Source organism: Papaver somniferum, chromosome 5 (assembly GCF_003573695.1).
Source record: "Papaver somniferum cultivar HN1 chromosome 5, ASM357369v1, whole genome shotgun sequence".
In the NCBI taxonomy this organism is placed as follows: domain Eukaryota; kingdom Viridiplantae; phylum Streptophyta; class Magnoliopsida; order Ranunculales; family Papaveraceae; genus Papaver; species Papaver somniferum.
The window spans coordinates 50,857,166-50,875,451 of NC_039362.1; the positions used below are offsets into that span (position 1 = coordinate 50,857,166).

The following is an 18,286-nucleotide window of genomic DNA, read 5'->3' on the forward strand; positions in this document are numbered from 1 at the left end:
GAAAAATTAAGAGATTTCGTAGTGATAGAGGCACTGTATATGATTGTAAACCATTCACTGAAATTTATGAATCTTGTGGAATTATACATCAAAAAACTGCTCCTTATAACCCTGAAATGAATGGAAAAGCTGAAAGAAAGAATCGTACTTTTACTACTTTTTGTGACTGCATGTTTGCTTAGTTCTGGTGCTGCCTCTCATTGGAGGGGAGAAATTTTGTTGACTGTTTGTTATGTTTTGAATCGTGTTACAAATTCAAAAACAAAAATTTCACCTTATGAACTTTGGAAGAACAGAAAACCTAATGTTTCTTATTTTAGAGTATGGGGTTGTTTGACTTATGTTTGTATTCCTGATCCTAAAAGATGAAAGAGAATCTGAGCCTTTAGATTTGGTGCATTCTGATTTGTCTGAATTTAAAGGTATACTAACTAGAAATGGAAAAAGATATGTCATGACTTTTATTGATGATTTTTCAAATTATACTTATGTTTACTTGCTAAGTCATAAAAATGAAGCTATTGAAAAATTTAAGGTTTTTACTGCTGAAGTTGAAAATCAATTGGGATAATTAGAGTTTGTTACTCAGGTTTAGACCAACACTAGGCTTTGGTCTAACATTTTTCCAACGTTAGGGCTTGGTACCTGGACCCGACGTTTACCCGTGTTGACTAGGTTAAGTCCGAATTTATGTTTAGTAATTATTAAAAAATTGGTATTAAATGAAATTATTAAAAGACTTTACAAATACACCCTTCACTTTACAGATTCAAGATTGACCCTCCTCTTTATGCAAATCACCGCCACCAGTATCATCACTATCTCTGCTACCGTGTCACTACCTCTGCAACACCGCCACAACCACCATTTCACCTTACTACCATCACAGTAACCCTCACCAATTTTCCTGATTTGCTACAAATTTCAGACTGAAATCAAACCCAATTTCGGACTGCAATATTCAACCAGAGCTAAACCGGAAAACACCATCTTTACCCAGCTCTTACTCATTTCTTATTTCAATTCTTCTATCAAATCTAACCCATCTGCTACTCATTGCCATAAAAAATCAATCACAAACCCTTCTGAAACCAGTTCATTAGCAAGCATCCACTGAATCATTATTTTCCTTCTTTTTCACATCAATGTCATTTAACCACTGAACTTAGCCCTCTCTATCTCAATTTCAATTGAAATACCCTAAAAATGAAATTATACTCTCTATATTGTGCTCAAATTAAAACCCCCAAATCACCAAATCGAATCAGCTCCATATTGAGCGAATTCAAGATCTTAATTCACCAGAAACAACCAAAACCAAATTGAGCAATGGTATATCTTTATCTTTATCCAGATATTGACAAATTTCAATTTAAAATTGCACCCTAAAAAGCTTAGTTTCAATCCTTCAACTGAATTTAGATCTGTTAAAATTGGAAGAAACCGAAATCAAAGAATGGATAGCAAGACAAATAATCAATCACCCACTTCTGCGGTTCTGAAAATCATCTTTTTCACAAAACCCAACAACAAGTTCGTCTTCTTCGCCGTTTTCTTCATAATGGGATTCTAACAATGAAACTCATCTCAATCACACATTTTTACGTCAAAAACGATAATTTAGAAGAAACCATTTTGATCTACTGACAAAATTGAACCTAATTTTAATTTTTTGAGTGATTCGGGTTCTCTTTATGTTCTTCGTATATTGTTCGATCAACACCAAATTAATGGAATCAATAGGGTTATGGTAGTGGTGGAGAAGGATGATGTGAAGGTTATGGTAGTGGCGGAGAAGGATGATGTGAAGGTCATGATGTTTAAGTTACATCCATGTGGTTTTCTTATGCAGAGACGGAGGAGGAAGAAGAAGCAGAGAAGTTAGGATTTTTTTTTTTCTTTTTCTGTTTTCATTTTCTTTATGCAGAAACGGGGGCACCGTAGGATAATGCCGGTGGATCCTAGGCTACTTTGAGGGTGTATTAGTAAACTCGGTATTATTATTTTATCAAATTAATTAAAGTTTGGTCAAACAATGTCAACAACAGTCAACGTATGGTCCAGGTACCAAGCCCTAACATTGGACAAATGTTAGACCAAAGCCTAGTGTTGGTCTAAACCCAAGTATCAAACTCCAATTGTCCCAAATCAATTTGGTAGAAAAATTAAGAGATTTCGTAGTGATAGAGGCACTGTATATGATTGTAAACCATTCACTGAAATTTATGAATCTTGTGGAATTATACATCAAAAAACTGCTCCTTATAACCCTGAAATGAATGGAAAAGCTGAAAGAAAGAATCGTACTTTTACTACTCTTGTGACTGCATGTTTGCTTAGTTCTGGTGCTGCCTCTCATTGGAGGGGAGAAATTTTGTTGACTGTTTGTTATGTTTTGAATCGTGTTACAAATTCAAAAACAAAAATTTCACCTTATGAACTTTCGAAAAAAAAAACACCTAATGTTTCTTATTTTAGAGTATGGGGTTGTTTGTCTTATGTTTGTATTCCTGATCCTAAAAGATCAAAATTATCTAGTAAAGCTTATGAATGTGTTTTTGTTAGGTATGCTCAAAACAATAAAGCTTATAGATTTTTTGATCTTAATAATAAATTTATTATTGAATATATTGATGCTGATTTCTTTGAAGATGGATTTCCTTTTAAATCTAGAAATAATGGGGGTTCTCTACCTAGTGATGTACCTAGTACAAGTTCTCAACTTAGAATAGAAAAACCTAGAAATGAAGAAACTAAGGATGCTGAAATTGAACCTAGGCATAGTAAAATGGCTAATACTGCGACGAACTTTGGTTATGACTTTGAAATTTATACTCTAGAGGAAGACCCTTCTAGTCTTCAAGAAGCGCTTAATTCTCCTGAATCGGGTTTTTGGCAAGAAGCCATAGATAATGAAATTGACTCCCATAATCTTAATGGAACTTGGTACCTAGCAGATTTACCCCTTGGTGGCAAAGCAATAGGTTGTTAATGGGTACTTCAAAAGAAGTTGAATCCTGATGGTTCAGTAGACAAATACAAAGCTAGGTTGGTAGCTAAAGGCTTTAGACAAAAAGAAGACGTAGATTTCTTTGATACTTATTCTCCTGTTACAAGATTAACTTCTATTCGTATTTTGATTGTTGTTGCTGTTGTGCATAATCTTGTTGTTCATCAAATGGATGTTAAAACAACTTTTTTGAATGGTGAATTAGAAGAATAAATTTATATGGAACAACCTGAAGGTTTTGTTGTTCCAGGTCAAGAACAAAAAGTATGTAAGTTAGATAAGTCACTTTATGGTTTGAAACAAGCTCCTAAACAATGGCATCAAAAGTTTGATAATTTGATAATTTCACATGGTTTCAGAATTAATGAAAGTGACATATGCATATACTATAATTTGAAAAAAAATGCATGCATCATGATTTGTTTGTATGTGGATGATTTGTTGATTTTCGGTGCAAGCTTGTCTGTGGTTGAAGAAACTAAGAATATGCTAAGTCTAACTTTGAAATGAAAGATTTGGGTGAATCTAGTGTAATTCTGGGAATTAAGATTACTAGAATTAGTGATGGTATTTCTTTGGATCAGTTTCATTATATTGAAAAGATTTTAAAGAAGTACAACTATTTTGATTGTAAACCTGTGAGTACTCCTTTTGATGCTAGTGTTAAACTGTTTAAGAATACTGGTGATAGCATTAGAAAATATGAATATGCTAGTATAATTGGTAGTCTTCCTTATGCAACCGATTGTACCAGACCAGACATTGCATATGCAGTGGGGGTTTTATGCAGGTTTACAAGTTGTCCTGGTTTGGAAAACTGGAATGCAGTTAAGAGGGTTATGCGGTATCTTAAAAAGACCGTTAACCTAGGATTACACTATAAGAGATTTCCTGCAGTCCTTGAAGGATACTGCGATGCTGATTGGAACTCTCTTTCAGATGACTCCAAGGCCACTGGTGGATATTTGTTTAATATTGCTGGTGGCGTTATGTCTTGGAAGTCAAAGAAACAAACAATTCTGACTCAATCTAAAATGGAGTCTGAATTGATAGCACTAGCAGAAGATAGTGAAGAAGCAGGATGGTTGAGAAACTTGCTTTCTCAAATTCCTGTATGGGATAGACCAATACCAGCTATTATGGTCCACTGCGATAGTACCGCGGCTATTGCAAAAGTACATAACTGTTTTTATAACAGTAAGAATCGAAAAATACGTCCAAAGCACAACACGGTTAGAGAGTTTCTCACAACTAATGTTGTACGTGTGGATCAGGTTAGGTCGGAAGAGAACTTAGCTGATCCTTTGACGAAAGGATTAGCCAGAGAAAAGGTATTATATACTCTAAAGGCATGTCACTTTTGCCCACTAGAAATTGAGTCATTTTGTGATGGATACCCACCTAGAAATAGGTTCAAAGGGAATAACGGTTCACAAATGATATGGAGATAGAATCATGCATCTTTCCCATAGCATGATATCCTGAAGCGGGTTAAGGTTGAGTTCTTTAACTCTTAATGATGTTTATAGCTCTATATAGAGTGGGGTACCAAGATACAGGAGTACCTTTGATAGACTCACCTATGTGAATGAGAAAGTGTGGTCGTTTTCTATGAGAACGTGGGTAGTTCTCTAGAACATTCATTAAAACTGGGATAAGCACAAGGCCGTAATGTGCTGGCACTTAGGACTTTGCTCTTAGTATAGTTGTGTGTGTATTAAGTGATTTGTTATCTCCATAAATTTCAAATACATATGTTTACTCTGTGTCAGAGTTCGGAGAATTTAATACTATATAAAGGTTCAAAATCAAAAGATACATTTGCTTATGCACATAACTATTCGGATCTTGCTCAATGATTTTAAAGATATAAGTGGGGGAATGTTGGGATATATATTTTAAAATAATTTTTTGTATATTTATATCAACAATTCGAGCTTGGCCCAGTGGTTAAGCATTTTGGACCTTGAAGGTGAGGTCTCGGGATCAAATCCCTCCCCCTAATGATTGGATATATTTATAAATAGTATATATATCATTAGTCCAGGAGCGGGGTCTTGGGAGGTCTCTTAAATTTGGAAAGTATTTTTTGCTATTTTTGAAAATATTTTTGAAAACGTTTTCTGCCCTTAATTACGTTTTTAATTGTGATAATTATGGCATAATTTATTTGCCCGTTTTTTGACTGACTGCTGAATGGAAATTTTATGGAAGCAATAAATTTAATTTATTCTTTATTAATTTTGGTTATAATGTTAGGCTATAAAAGGCAGTTTTTGAGAACAGAAAAACATAAGTTTTACACCATTGTTTTTCTGAGAATCAAGAGACCAAAAATTCTGAGCAAGATTCGAAAGAGTGTTAGTATTCAATCTCTCATAATGTGCGTGAGAGATGGAAAGAGAGTTTTTCTCGGCTGTTTTATCCTGGGGACGTTGTGACGAAGAAAGAACTGCTTGCACAAAACTCAAGGCAGATCCACGAAACGTTTTAAAGAGAGCGACCTGGTCATGACTCAGTCACCACTTTGTTTTGTGATTAACCTTTGTTTTGCAGGTGTGAAATCGGCAATTGTTCTAACAATTTTAAGACGGATCCTTCTGCCATGAAATCTGAAAAGAAAACTGTTGCTGATATCAATAAGTCGTTCAAGTTTAAAGGACTCCATTTCAAAAGATGGAAGCAAAAGATGTTCTTCTACCTCAAACTGATGAAGTTGCACCTGATGGTGACCTCCATCAAACCAGCTGATCCAAAAGATGCAAAAGCTGCGACAAAAGCAACTCCAGCTGCAACAAGTGCAACTCCTCAACAAACTGAAGAACCTGTTGTGACCCAAACTGCTGAAGAAAAAAAAAAGCCTATGAAAAATGGGTTGATGATGATTTTGATTGCAAGAACTATATTATCAATGCATTGTCTGACGATTTATATGAATATTACTCCACGTTTGATACTGCTAAAGATGTTTGTGATGCCTTAAAGAAAAAATACGATACTGAAGAAGCTGGATCGAAGAAATATGTTGTAAGCCGCTACATGAAATAACAAGCGGTGGATGAAAAATCAGTTCTTGCTCAGGCTCATGAACTTCAGAAAATAACGCATGAAATTATGACGGAAGGTATGACAATTGATGAACAATTTCAAGTAGTTGTAGTGACTGATAAATTACCTCCCACTTGGAAAGACTTTCGTAATGCTTTGCGTCGTAAGTCTAAGGAATTTTCTCTTGAAAGTTTGATTGTTAAGCTCAGGATTGAAGAGGAAGCACGAAAACAAGATAGAAAGGAAGAGATTCGTATTGTTTCCAACAATAAGAATCAAACTCAAGCGAGCATGAAACCTAAGAAAAAACCTATGAAACCTGACCAGAACCAAAGGAAAGGAAAACCTAATCAAAACAAGAACCCACACCCATCAAGGAAACAAAGGATAAGAAACTGTTGTTGGGAGACTCCCACAACACTATTGTGAAAGGTTCTGGTACGGTAGAACTGAAGTTTACTTCTGGGAAGACACTTATGCTGAAAGATGTTCTCCACACTCCAGAAATAAGAAAGAACCTTGTTTCCGGCTATCTTTTCAACAAGGCTGGGTTGTATCAAACTATTGGATCTGATCTTTGCACAATTACTAGAAACAGAATGTTTGTAGGAAAAGGTTATGCTACTGATGGAATGTTTAAGCTTAATGTTGAAATGAATAATATTCCATCTTATTCTTATATGGTGTGTACTTTTAATGTTTGGCGTGCTAGGTACGAGTGTAGAATTCATGTGTATATGGCCATGTATTCTGACTTATTGTGGTGTTATAAGTACGAAGTAAGTAGTATATGTTCTTTTCGAAAAAGCTAGCATGGACACAGATAGAAATTAGGCGTAATGAGCTTCCATAGTATTTTGGGACATACCATTTTCTATTTTCCATCGTATAGTATTTCTGGAATAATGTTAATACTGAATATCGCTAATCACAGTCGCAAGATACCCAGTTCCCATTATCTCTGCATTGCAAGAAATAAGCATCTTAGACATCCCTAGACTTTTTATTTGGCTTTGCTATTGGCATTGTAGCATCTTTTGTCGACCAAATCCATGAATTGTCAGTCTTACCTTATATTAGAAAAATACACTTGCATTTGGTTGTTGCAGCTGTTGTTGGAGCAAGGGTTATGAACCTTTAGTCAATATAAATTTAACATTTGTGTTTCTTTTGTCATTTATTTTCTTTACCTGGACTGCAAGGATTAACCGGTCTTTTTTAGATTATTTAGGTTAATGACAGCTAATGAATTTCTTTATGGGATGTCCACTGCACTGTTTGTGTATGTAATTGGAGGGTCAATTTGATTGTTGAGTCATTGACAGTGATGTTCAGTTGCTAAATTTATTTAATTTGGGTGGGTATAGATAGTGGTAATTGAATTTTTGTCCCTACTTTTGATGGTCTATACAATTATCCTTATCACACAATAAATACATCCCTGATGGCAAAATTGAAATTTTATCTAAAAGATTTATTTTCATGTGTTTCCATTTTTAACCTTTTATGCGGTATATACTCTTCTTCTTCTTCACTTCGGATGAAAAAACGAGCAACACAGTTTATCATGGCTGCCGCCATCACTACCATCTCCGACGCCACCACAACCAACACCACCAGTACCATCACCATAACTACCACTAGAGCTGGCAAACGGGCGGGACGGGGCTGGCTTGTGACCAACCCGCGGGTTACGGTTTAATACAAGCCTAAGCTTGCGGGTTGAAATTCTTCACGGGTGGTCATTTATCCAACCCGTGCCCGTCCCGGGTAAAGCTCGCGGGTTCACGGGTGCTCACGGGTTACCTGGTTTTTGTTGAGTCAACTCGCCAGAAATCAATTTCTGGGCTATTTTCTTCCACATTCAGGCCATCTAAAGTTCCTTTCCTACAAGCTACAACCTAAGTATCTAACATTCATCCAATTCATTTGGTATATCAATTCAAAAACTCAAAATTGCAAAACTAAACTAATTTTGCATTTAAAGAAACACAGACACAGATACTATCATACTAGTCATTAGTAGTTTAATTTAGTACTTTAGTTACAGTTACACAGTACTTCATCAGTTCATGATGATAATTGATAAATAATGAAAATAAACTTCCGAGACCGAGACTGTAGATACCAGTGTTTCTAATTTGTATCACCAAGTGCGACAATATTAATAACCACTTCCTGCACAAAATATATATTGTGTGGTTAATCAAAAAAAGTGTTAACTATCAAAAAAACATCTCCAATTCTATGCAATATTTGGAGATACTGGTAAGTTGCAAGTCATTGAAAACTACAACCACATACAATTTCATGATAATTAACAGTTGTTTAAGTTGCAAGTCATTGAAAAGAACAGGGTGAAGGGAAGGTACACACTACCATAAATGAACCTAACTATAGAGCACTATGATGTGTATGATAAACAGAAGCAGCGTAAAAGAACAAAACAGAGGAATGGTTACAAGAATGCCTGTAATATACCTCTTCGGCAGTTAATACTTACACTAAACCAATTATAAAAGTTGGAATTACATTTCCATCACAACAAATCCATTGTCACATTGCATAATGCTAAAAACCAAATTGGACACTTCACATAAAAAAAAATTCACAATAGTCCACAACTGTGGCTACTAACTGGTTAAATAACTAATACACAAAGCATAGAGATCCTAATAGTATGCATGATCAATGGAAGCAGTTTAAGTTTAATGTACATCATGAACGAATAGCTACAAGGATTCTCAGATGCACCTCTTTGGCATTTACCAATTACTTCAGAACAAACCCAATGCCGCATTCCAAAAACCAAAATCGGCATTACACATTAAAAAAATTCACCAGAGTCCACAACATTGGTTACTAACTAGTTAACTCACAAAATCACGCAAAACTATGAGACAAACTCTTCGTTACCGACACAAGAAAATACAGCTACACAGGTAAAAAATAAAGTAAACAAAACCATCCAATCATTCATAATGAGAAACAAAAGTGCAGGGCACATATCCGACGCTTGAAACGTTGAGGTGGGTCACGGTTCCTCCTCTTCTCTCTAGAACGAACTCTCACCACATGAGAATGAATAGCACAAGACACACAGTAAAGCATCTTGGCGTACAATTTAGGCAAAGTGTATCCTACACATAAAGAATCAATCACCACCCAAAATCAAAATCAATCTATAAATCACAGTAAACACCCAAAATCAATCCAAAAAACAAAAAAAATCATTTCCAAAAAACACATGCCATCATAGACACAAGCTTCCTGAACATCTCTAACAGTAGCTTGTTCAACGATGTTCCCATTCCTCACCAAAAATCTCTTGATTGCCTTATCCTATTCCAAATCACCACCACAAAAAAAAAACTACTGAATCAGAAAATCTACATCCATTCATATCAGATCCCAAGAAAAAATCAAATCAAATCTGTGAAAATGAAATCAATTAGTTACCTTAGGGCAACACTTTCCACAGTTTGAACAACGGATGAAGTTAACATGACCACGACCATGTTTGTTACGACCACCATTCCTTCGCTTAAACGTCTACAGAAATCAAAACAAAATCACCAGAAATTCAAAATCATAAACTTGTATAAATCAACATCTATCATGAAGATTCAAACATGATTTAGGGTTCATTTGATTGAAAGAGGGACTTACCATGTTGTGATTTGCAGCCGCTTCTTCTTCTTCCTCTGAAGCTCAACTTGAGAAATCTCTCCGCAATTGCTCTGAAGCTTAGGGTTTTTCCGTTTTATACGATGGAAATTTGGATGACACGTAACAAGCTACGTGTTTCAGTTTCAGCAGGGTATGAAATTACGGGTTACGAGCTAGACCGCGGGTTTCACGATACGGGTCGGGTTAACCCGTTTCTTCACAAGCCAACCCGCGCCTGTCTTGTTTAGTTACCATCCGGGACGGGTGCGGGTTTTCACGGGACGGGACGGGCCAACCCGCGGGTTTTGGCTTGGTTTGCCAGCTCTAACTACCACCACCATCTCCTTAATCACGATCTACATCTCCATCTTTCCAGATCGAAAATTACTTTCTCATTCTCTTCTTAAAACAGACATCTCCATCACCACCACCTATGCAACTACGACCACCTTCTCCGCCACTAATGGATTCAGATTTAATCGAACTATCATCAACAACATCTCCACCACCACCTCTGCAATTACGACCACTTTCTTCTTTTTCTTCTAAAAACTGAATTTGAAATCGGATTCAAATAGATCGAGATCGGTTTCAGGTTACGATTTATGATGGTGGTGTAGCAGCGACGGCGGATGAGGTATGTTTCTTTCGGTATTGGTGGTATTGTAAGTGATAAAATTGGTGTTGGATTTTTTTTCTGGTTGTTTTGGTGGTGGTGGTGCTGGAGATGTGTGATTTGTTGGTGTCAGTGTTGGTATAAGTTGTTGTTACATAGATTGAAGCCTGTTGCTGAATGAAATATGGTGGTAATCTGGGTTGAAGCAGGTAGTGATATTGGATCAACTATGGTTGTTGATCCATATATTTTGGATCAACTCCTTTTGTTGACCCAATTTTTTATTGGATCAACTATGGTGGTTTTGGTTGGAATGATGAAATTGGTGTTGGATTTTGGTTCTGGTTGTTTTGGTGGTGGTGGTGGTGCTGGAGATGTGTGATTTGTTGGTGGGGGTAATGGTGGAGAGGTACAAATGAGAAATTAGTTATGGAAATATTAGTAGAATGGTGGTTCTGGTTGTTGTAGTTGTCGAGATTGGTTTTGAAACTGGTCTTGGAGCTGTTAGTGTTTATGAAGCTACAGGTAATGATCAATTTGTTGTTGTTTATATGTTTTTATGGGATCAATTGTTGTTGTTGATCCATATTGTGGGATAAACTCCTGTTGTTGACCCAATTTTTTATTGGATCAACTATGGTTGTTGATCCATCTATATGGGATCAACTACTATTGTTGATCCTTTGAACTCCTATTGTTGGCGATATTTCATTGGATAAGTATAATTATGCTTGTAGTTTAAATCATGCTTTGTAGTTTAAATCATGTAAATTTCTTCCAATGTTGAACTTGTGGTGCAATGGTAGCATGACTGACTCCATGTCAGATGATGCGTGTTCGACTCACGCCAAGTTCACTCAATTTAACATGGATCAACTTTCATTGTTGATCCAATTTTACATGGATCAACTTCCATTGTTGATCCAATTTTACATGGATCAACTTCCATTGTTGATCCACTAAAATTGGATCAACTTCTACTGTTTATCCTTTTTTTTTGGATCAATTATCGTTGTTGATCCCCTAAACTAGATAAACTTCTACTTTTGGTTATATTTTTATTTGGATCAACTAGTTATTTGGCAGTAGCGGTGGTGGCGACGGTGACTAACTAGTGGTGGTGACGGCAACAGACTAGTGGTGGTGGAGGACTGGTGGTGGTGTAATGGTGGTGGTGAAGGAGTGGTGGTGGAATATTAGTGGTGGTGGCGGTTGGTAGGTGGTGGTGGTGGAATGGTAGTTGAATGTTGGTGGTGGTGGTGATGCTAGTGGTGGTGGTGAAGTGGTAGTGGAAGAAATTTGTTCCATTTTGAAATGAAGAAAAAATATTATATGGATGAGGGTATTAAGGTAATCTAATATTAAATGGATAAGGTTATTAAAAGAGGAGGGACATATTTATTGTTGTATAAGGATATGTTTGTAGGGAATTAAAAGTAGGGACATATAATTAATATACCCGTATAGATAAGCTGTTATCTTTGTTTGACGTGGATTTGCTTTTAAGTCCCGCAATTGAATCTATGTTTTATTATGACCGAAAAGGGTAATGAATGTGATCACCGTTAATGGATGATTACCAGTTTTGAGTCCCACAACTAAAGAAGCGTTATTTTTTGTTCAAAAATGATCGATACACCGCGAAAAAAGTGAACAGAGTGTGCATCGTGTGAGAGGGAGGGTGGGGCCGCTTCCACCCTTCCCTGTCTCAATGCTCAGAGTGTTGCTAGACACACATTGAAAAAAGGACCGAAAATCCACCGAGGGGCATTGTTTTTTGTTTTCTTGGGGATGTCGAATCTATATCTCATCTCAATAACATTATTAATATAAAGAAAAGAGCTATTTTTGGTGGAGCCTTCCTTTCAGGGAAGCTTTTTCATATGACTAAAATACCCCTACGGATTTTCATTTTTCCTTTAAAATGTCACGTAAAAAAAACAAACTGAAAGGTTAGTTATGTAAAACGCTGACTTAACGAATCCGTGTTCGAATCCTGCTATCCACATTTTCCCTTCAATTTTTTCCTTTCCTTTCTTTTCATCGTTTTTTCTTTTCGTATCTTCATTCAGAAAAGGAGAAGAAGAACTTCTTCATCTTGATTCAGAAATTGGGGACTTCCATGAAAGCATCTCCTTCGTTCTCCTCGATTAACTATGAAATTGAGAAAGAAAATCTATGAAAACATCCCTCTTCTTCGTTCTCCTCGATTAACTTAACGTACAACAAAAATACCGCAACACGAAGATTTTGGTGGTAGCAGATGAACTAGAAAAAATGAAGAAACTTCCCAAGTAAGTGCCAGACATGATCTAGGCCCAATTTGTGGCTGAAAATTTCTTTTGATTGTTTAATTTCAAATTCTAGGGTTTGTTTAGGGCTAATTTGTGGCTGAAAATTTCTTTTCATTGTTTAATTTCAAATTCTAGGGTTAGTTTAGGGCCAATTTGTTGCTGAAATTTTCTTTTGATCGTGTAATTTCAAATTCTAGGGTTACTTTAGAGCAAAGTTTTAGCTCAAGATTGATTTTGATAGTATAATTTCAATTCATCCTTTTCGTTCACCTGTTACTTTCCCAGCTTCATTTTGTAGTCTTGATGTTTGAATGGAACAAATGTTTCTGGGTTACAGTATGAACAATATGATCAAATTTTTGAATTGTTTGTTTGCATAAATTGCCTAAAATAACAGTAGCAGTAGCAACACAGTTTGGGTAAGAATATACCCCTGTTTACTGTTTGAATCCTAAGTTTGTGATGCCTGTGTTGTCATCCCTCTATGACACAGTTTAGGTTTGAATATTGTTTGTTAAGTATGTCTCCAAGACACAACTGAAAGAAAATCAGAAAATAAAAACATGAATAAGAAGCTTGAGAAAAATGCAATGTCGTTATGTTTGATCATGGTTATTCCGGGTCTGCAACTGCTTTAGTCGACAATTTTAATGTTTTGTTCCATGTTCTAATTTTATTCGTGAATTCAGTTTTTTTTTCTCTCCATGTTTGCTGTTGTTTTGTGATGTATACGCTCCATGTTTGCAGTAGTTACGTGATTTATATTCAACCGGAACTTTGGGGTTTCTAAAGATCATACCTTCCGTGACAAAGCCGAATAGGTAAGCTCGATCATTCATTTTCGCTAAAACATACCTGATTTTCCATTTCATGTTAAGATTTACATGATTTTTCATTTTTTCATGCATGTTTGCTATTTGTTCCAGTTAGAGCTTCAACTGTTCGACAAAATACCCCAATGAAAAAAATTCCTACTTTTAAAGTATTTGGGACATTTAGGTTCTGTGGTTCTCTCATTTTGTCCACACCAAGTGTCCTTATTTGTACTTATTTATATCTTTATTTATAATTGTAGTTGGTACTGGTAACATATTGGTTATTTCCTATTAGCCTCTCAATTTCTTATTAAATTTTATTGAATTCAAGTGAACCTTCATAGATTAAACTATAATTCACACCATTTCAACGTTTTCGATATGTGTAGTGTTTTGATGATCCCGGGGATCAGAAATGTGGGATGACAGCTTGATTATTTTGATAATTCATATGTTTCTATTAGTTGATTTGTGTTTTCAAGGCAGACCTATCGATGGAGGGTAACCTCCCTGATCTCTGTCGAAGTCCTAGACTAATCGAGCCAGAGCGCCTTTCAGAATTCAATGCAACAGAAAATGCTGAAGACAAGCAATGTCATACTCATGATCAATCATTTAACACACTAGAGAGGATCAGAGGAGGTGTAGCAATCAAAATCTATGACGTTCGATTAGAGTAAAATGGAATCCAAGTAAGTGTACTTTTTTCTATGTCTATATTTTTCTGTCAAGTTGAATAGTTGCGACTTCATTTCCAATATTTGGAGGTTCAAAAATTTGGAAATGTCAATAATTTTCGTATCTAAATGAAATTTATGGCGTCAATCATATAGCCTTATTGTGTCAATGATTTATGTGAGGCTGGCGTAGGAAGCTTAAAAATTGTTGTATCATGCTTGATTATTTTTGCGCATACTTGCACCATATCTCTCTTTAACCTTTTCATTCCTTTATGAGTATATTTCCTTGATATTTCTTTATGATCTAAAACTTCACTGTACTTGGATACGTCCTATTCGAAGTTTAAATCCCCACTTGAATAGTTGAACTGATATCTGTACACTACTTTGTAATAGGATCAAGCCTTTATAAGTACCAATCTATTTATCGGTTTCCTAAAACAGGATTCAGAGTGAAGCTTGATGAAGAGAGTGGTTTAATAGTTAAAGTCTTTGCTTTTGTCTTTTCCGAAGTATGAGAATTTTCTGTGAGAGATGTATCTCCAAATAAAGTTTACTGCGTAGAAAGTACAAGACCATTTAAATTGTTTGGGGTATAGCATTGAGAGAACACATATGGAATATGAAGCATTATATGAAATCTGGATCTTGATTTGTTATCTTTTGCTGCTGTTTCATTTTCATATTTAATCAGGGATGCTATTGAATGAATTTTGTGTGCATCTACATACGATGATTTTGATATCTACTCTTGGCAGGTACTTTCATTGTAGATTAGGCCCAATAAGTTTGAGGAGTTCACGCATCAGATAGGCTAGCTAGAACTCTAACTAGGTTCTCATAAGCCGTCACAACGTGGTTTTGTGGAGCGCAACAATCACCTATGGGATTATATCTTATTGTTTTTATTTTTACATCTTTAATGCATTTGTTTAAGCACATAACAGTCTATTACATGCTGGCAACTCAACTAGGAAATGAGTATCATAATGTGACATGAAGCAGTTTTGAATGTTGAATTTTAGGAGGAGGGCAGCTACTATGTGTATGAACATGCTGAATCTGTTTTCCCCCTGAACATTTCCGGCGTCAGACATATACGTACAAGAAAACATCTTATACGTGTATAGATTTAAAATGTTAGTACTATGTTTTACATGTTTGGAAACAGCAGTGGCATCGCGCGTGCTTCTGTGAACTCTATAAGCTGGAGGATTAGAATCATTAATGGTTTAGTTGGGATTAAATGATAATGCACAAACATCCCTTACCGTATATGGTCTTTTTCTCATCATTTCTGCAGTAGCATGTTATGATTATAAATGAAGGTTTATCTATCTTCTAAAAGAAGGTCCGAATCAAGTTAACTCTTTTTCGCCATTATGCAGGTTGTCTAATCTGACAATGGAGCCACAACAATTGCAGCCACAGATGCGATAGGATTTTATATCCTTTATCCACGTCAAAGAAGGGAAGCCATGACTGAAGAGGAACAACAATGCTGTTGCAAGGGAAAAGACAAGCTATGGTTACATAGGCAAAGCAACAACAATGCCAAATTGTGCAAGACATTAGAAATTGATGGCAGAAAAGTTTAGGGTAGTTTGGTTGTTGCAAGGAGGGCAATAAGCCTGTATTAAGACGTTTTTGCCTGAAAACAATAATAAAAAAAATAAAATTGTATCATATCATTATCGTGCTTTTGTAATCATAAATGTCAAAGCATAAGTACTTCCGTTTTCCGGCTTTTTTGTGCAGAATTTTATGATTGGCGCATCGCGCATGCGTGTTATACTAGTATATTTAATTGAATCGTCTCAATAATATATTTAATTGAACTTTGTTTTGGGGTTTATGATTAGAGGAGAGTGTGGTTTCGCGATAGTTCGGACTTCAGTTATTAATGCATCGTTCCGTGTATTATATACATATATGTGCATATATGTTTTTTTGTTTTGCTTTCTACCCAATATGTATGGTCTAATTGTGTTATTCTGAAAGAACCACTAAAACACTAAAAGGATGACTCCTCATATCTAAAGCCACTGACACTGCTCAAGGTTAAAGTTCACACCTTGACCTTTATATTCGTTAGTTGTTGGAAGATAAGGTGTGGGCGAGTTTCTAACTAACTCTCTTAGAAAACACGGTTTGTAGTTTCCCTGTAATGTGCTTTTGTGTTCATTATGGTTAATCGATATTAGAGGTCATTTAGGCGATTATTCGTTTTTAGTGTCTATCAGGTGCCGATGATGTTTCAATGATTCCAATGACTGATGTTTCATTTCTAGGTTTTTATATTAGTTTCTGGCTTAATTGGATTACTTATTAAAAAAAATTGCAGTTGTCCAGGGAGAACTCCGTTTCATTAGCAGCTTGGCAATTCGGTTCTTTGGATTGTGTTCTTGCATGGAGAGCAGGTCGAATGAAGAAGGATGCAACTGGGTAAGCGGGATGGTTGTTAAGATGTTTTCTAAATATTCATGTCAAGGCAAAGAAAAATTTCATTCCAAACTCACACTTTAGAAAATAGATATGATATTTTTTTTGTATTCCATGCTCTTTCTGTTTCTTAATATTTATTTTGGTTCATATAGTTTCCAAGAGAATTGTAGACTACGCCGAGGCAAAAGAACAAGGATTTTGGTCTATGGCCGAGGCAAAAGATCAACTGATTACCAAATTGATAATAGTAACAACCAACTTGATGATAGTTGCACTGTGTAAGGTATGCCAACATTAGTCGAATCCAATCGTCAGTTTTGACATTTTTTTAGCTCTCAAATCGTAGCGAACTCTTGAGTTACATCCAAGTCATGCTTGGCAGGTTGTATTAGAGTTATTGTTGGCAATAAAAATGATATATCTTTTTTGTATTGTGATTAAGGTGTTTATGCATGCATGAGGTTAACAAAGAGAATATAAATCTGAATTCAGGTACCTTGATTTTGATCAGTATGATTATTGCTAGCTGTTAGCGCATCCGTTGGTTGATCAGTATGACAGGGTTAAAGTTTGGAGTATTTATTGACAAATTCATATTATGGAGTGTTAAAGTTATTACCAAACAAATAGGGTTGTGTAAAGTTATTATGGAGTGTTAAAGTTATTTTACTGGCTTTTACATATTTTAACTAGCTTTCTTTGCAGAGGCGTTTAACATGGTTTTTCATGCTTCCCAGTTCTTATAATTTTGATGGCGGGACCATCAGATGTTATTGGCGCTGAGACTGCATGGTGTACTTCCAGCATGGGAGCTCAAGTACTTACCGCAGTGAGGAATTTAGCCGACATATTTTACTCCCATGTTGTCCTCATCTTGAAATACTATTTAACCATAGCCACTGACAAGTGCTTATATTAGACAAACGGCGTAATGTTTGGCCGAAATGTCTACAACTTGGAATTCGCTTAAGAAATATAAATTGTTTGTACTCAGTTAGAAAATCTCTTAAGAAAAATATGTGTATATATGCACAATATTTTCCGTTCACATAGAGAATGGTTTGATCTGTATATGAGCATAAAGAGTTCTCAACAATGTGCATGGGTGTTGAATGAAAAACCATTTGGCACATATCCAATCTGAAATAGTTTTAGCAATTAGAAATGACAATTTTCTTTTGTATGTCTTTAAAGATTTGGACTCCTGATTATTGTGTTGGCTATGTTGGAATCTTGCAACGATGAACAACACGTTAGCGTATCAAAATAATATGTAAAGAACTAATCCGAAACAACTCTATCGAAATAACTTGACGAGGGCAGAATCACAGGTTCAACAAGTTGTCTTTAACACATTAGTTCGCGGGTATACTCGACTTGAGTAATGCTGAACTCCTCACAGCTAAGATGTATCCAGGATAAGACTGCCCGATATAACTTGAGTTAGCACAACGCAAGTTACCCTCTCTTCGAACTCAGCAACGGGGATGAAAAGTAAAAACGTCGCACAAACAAAGGAAGAAGATAATAAAAAGAATTGCTTCTTGTGTTTTGAAAACAGAATTTCGATTTGTATTTATAGGATGAAATACTTGCAAATCAAGTTAGGTTTTGGTTTTCTTCAGAAACAAGTAAAACACGTAAAAAGAATTTACCCATAAATAAAACTCTTAAGAATTAATTTTCTAAAGAAAACTCGCCAAAAAAAA

General features: G+C 35.7%; 1 protein-coding gene and 1 long non-coding RNA gene across 5 annotated transcripts; one reads left to right on the forward strand and one right to left on the reverse strand.

Annotated features, from left to right (window-relative positions):
• Positions 1 to 9,034: 9,034 nt before the first annotated feature.
• Positions 9,035 to 9,792, reverse strand: LOC113279036 (40S ribosomal protein S26-like). Its single transcript, XM_026527754.1, has 4 exons — positions 9,728 to 9,792; positions 9,518 to 9,610; positions 9,310 to 9,400; positions 9,035 to 9,198 (listed from the first exon to the last, which is right to left on the reverse strand). The coding sequence occupies exons 1-4, from the start codon at positions 9,728 to 9,730 to the stop codon at positions 9,035 to 9,037; spliced, it is 351 nt and encodes a 116-aa protein (XP_026383539.1). The 5' UTR covers positions 9,731 to 9,792.
• A 2,595-nt stretch (positions 9,793 to 12,387) lies between these two features.
• On the forward strand, positions 12,388 to 15,973 carry LOC113281558. Of its 4 annotated transcripts, none has more exons than XR_003326240.1 (4): positions 12,388 to 12,637; positions 13,385 to 13,458; positions 13,564 to 14,144; positions 15,521 to 15,973. It is a non-coding gene; the product is annotated as an uncharacterized LOC113281558 (long non-coding RNA). The 4 variants fall into 4 exon arrangements; XR_003326241.1 differs by having other exon boundaries at positions 13,842 to 14,144; XR_003326238.1 differs by having other exon boundaries at positions 13,385 to 14,144.
• The last annotated feature ends 2,313 nt before the right edge of the window (positions 15,974 to 18,286 follow it).

What these genes read in the sequence shown, in the direction of transcription:
- LOC113279036 (XM_026527754.1), bottom strand. An exon ending in GTGGAAAGTGTTGCCCTAAG is followed by an intron (nt 9,401 to 9,517) that starts GTAACTAATTGA and finishes GATTTGGAATAG; the next exon opens with GATAAGGCAATCAAGAGATT. An exon ending in GGAAGCTTGTGTCTATGATG is followed by an intron (nt 9,199 to 9,309) that starts GCATGTGTTTTT and finishes CTTTATGTGTAG; the next exon opens with GATACACTTTGCCTAAATTG.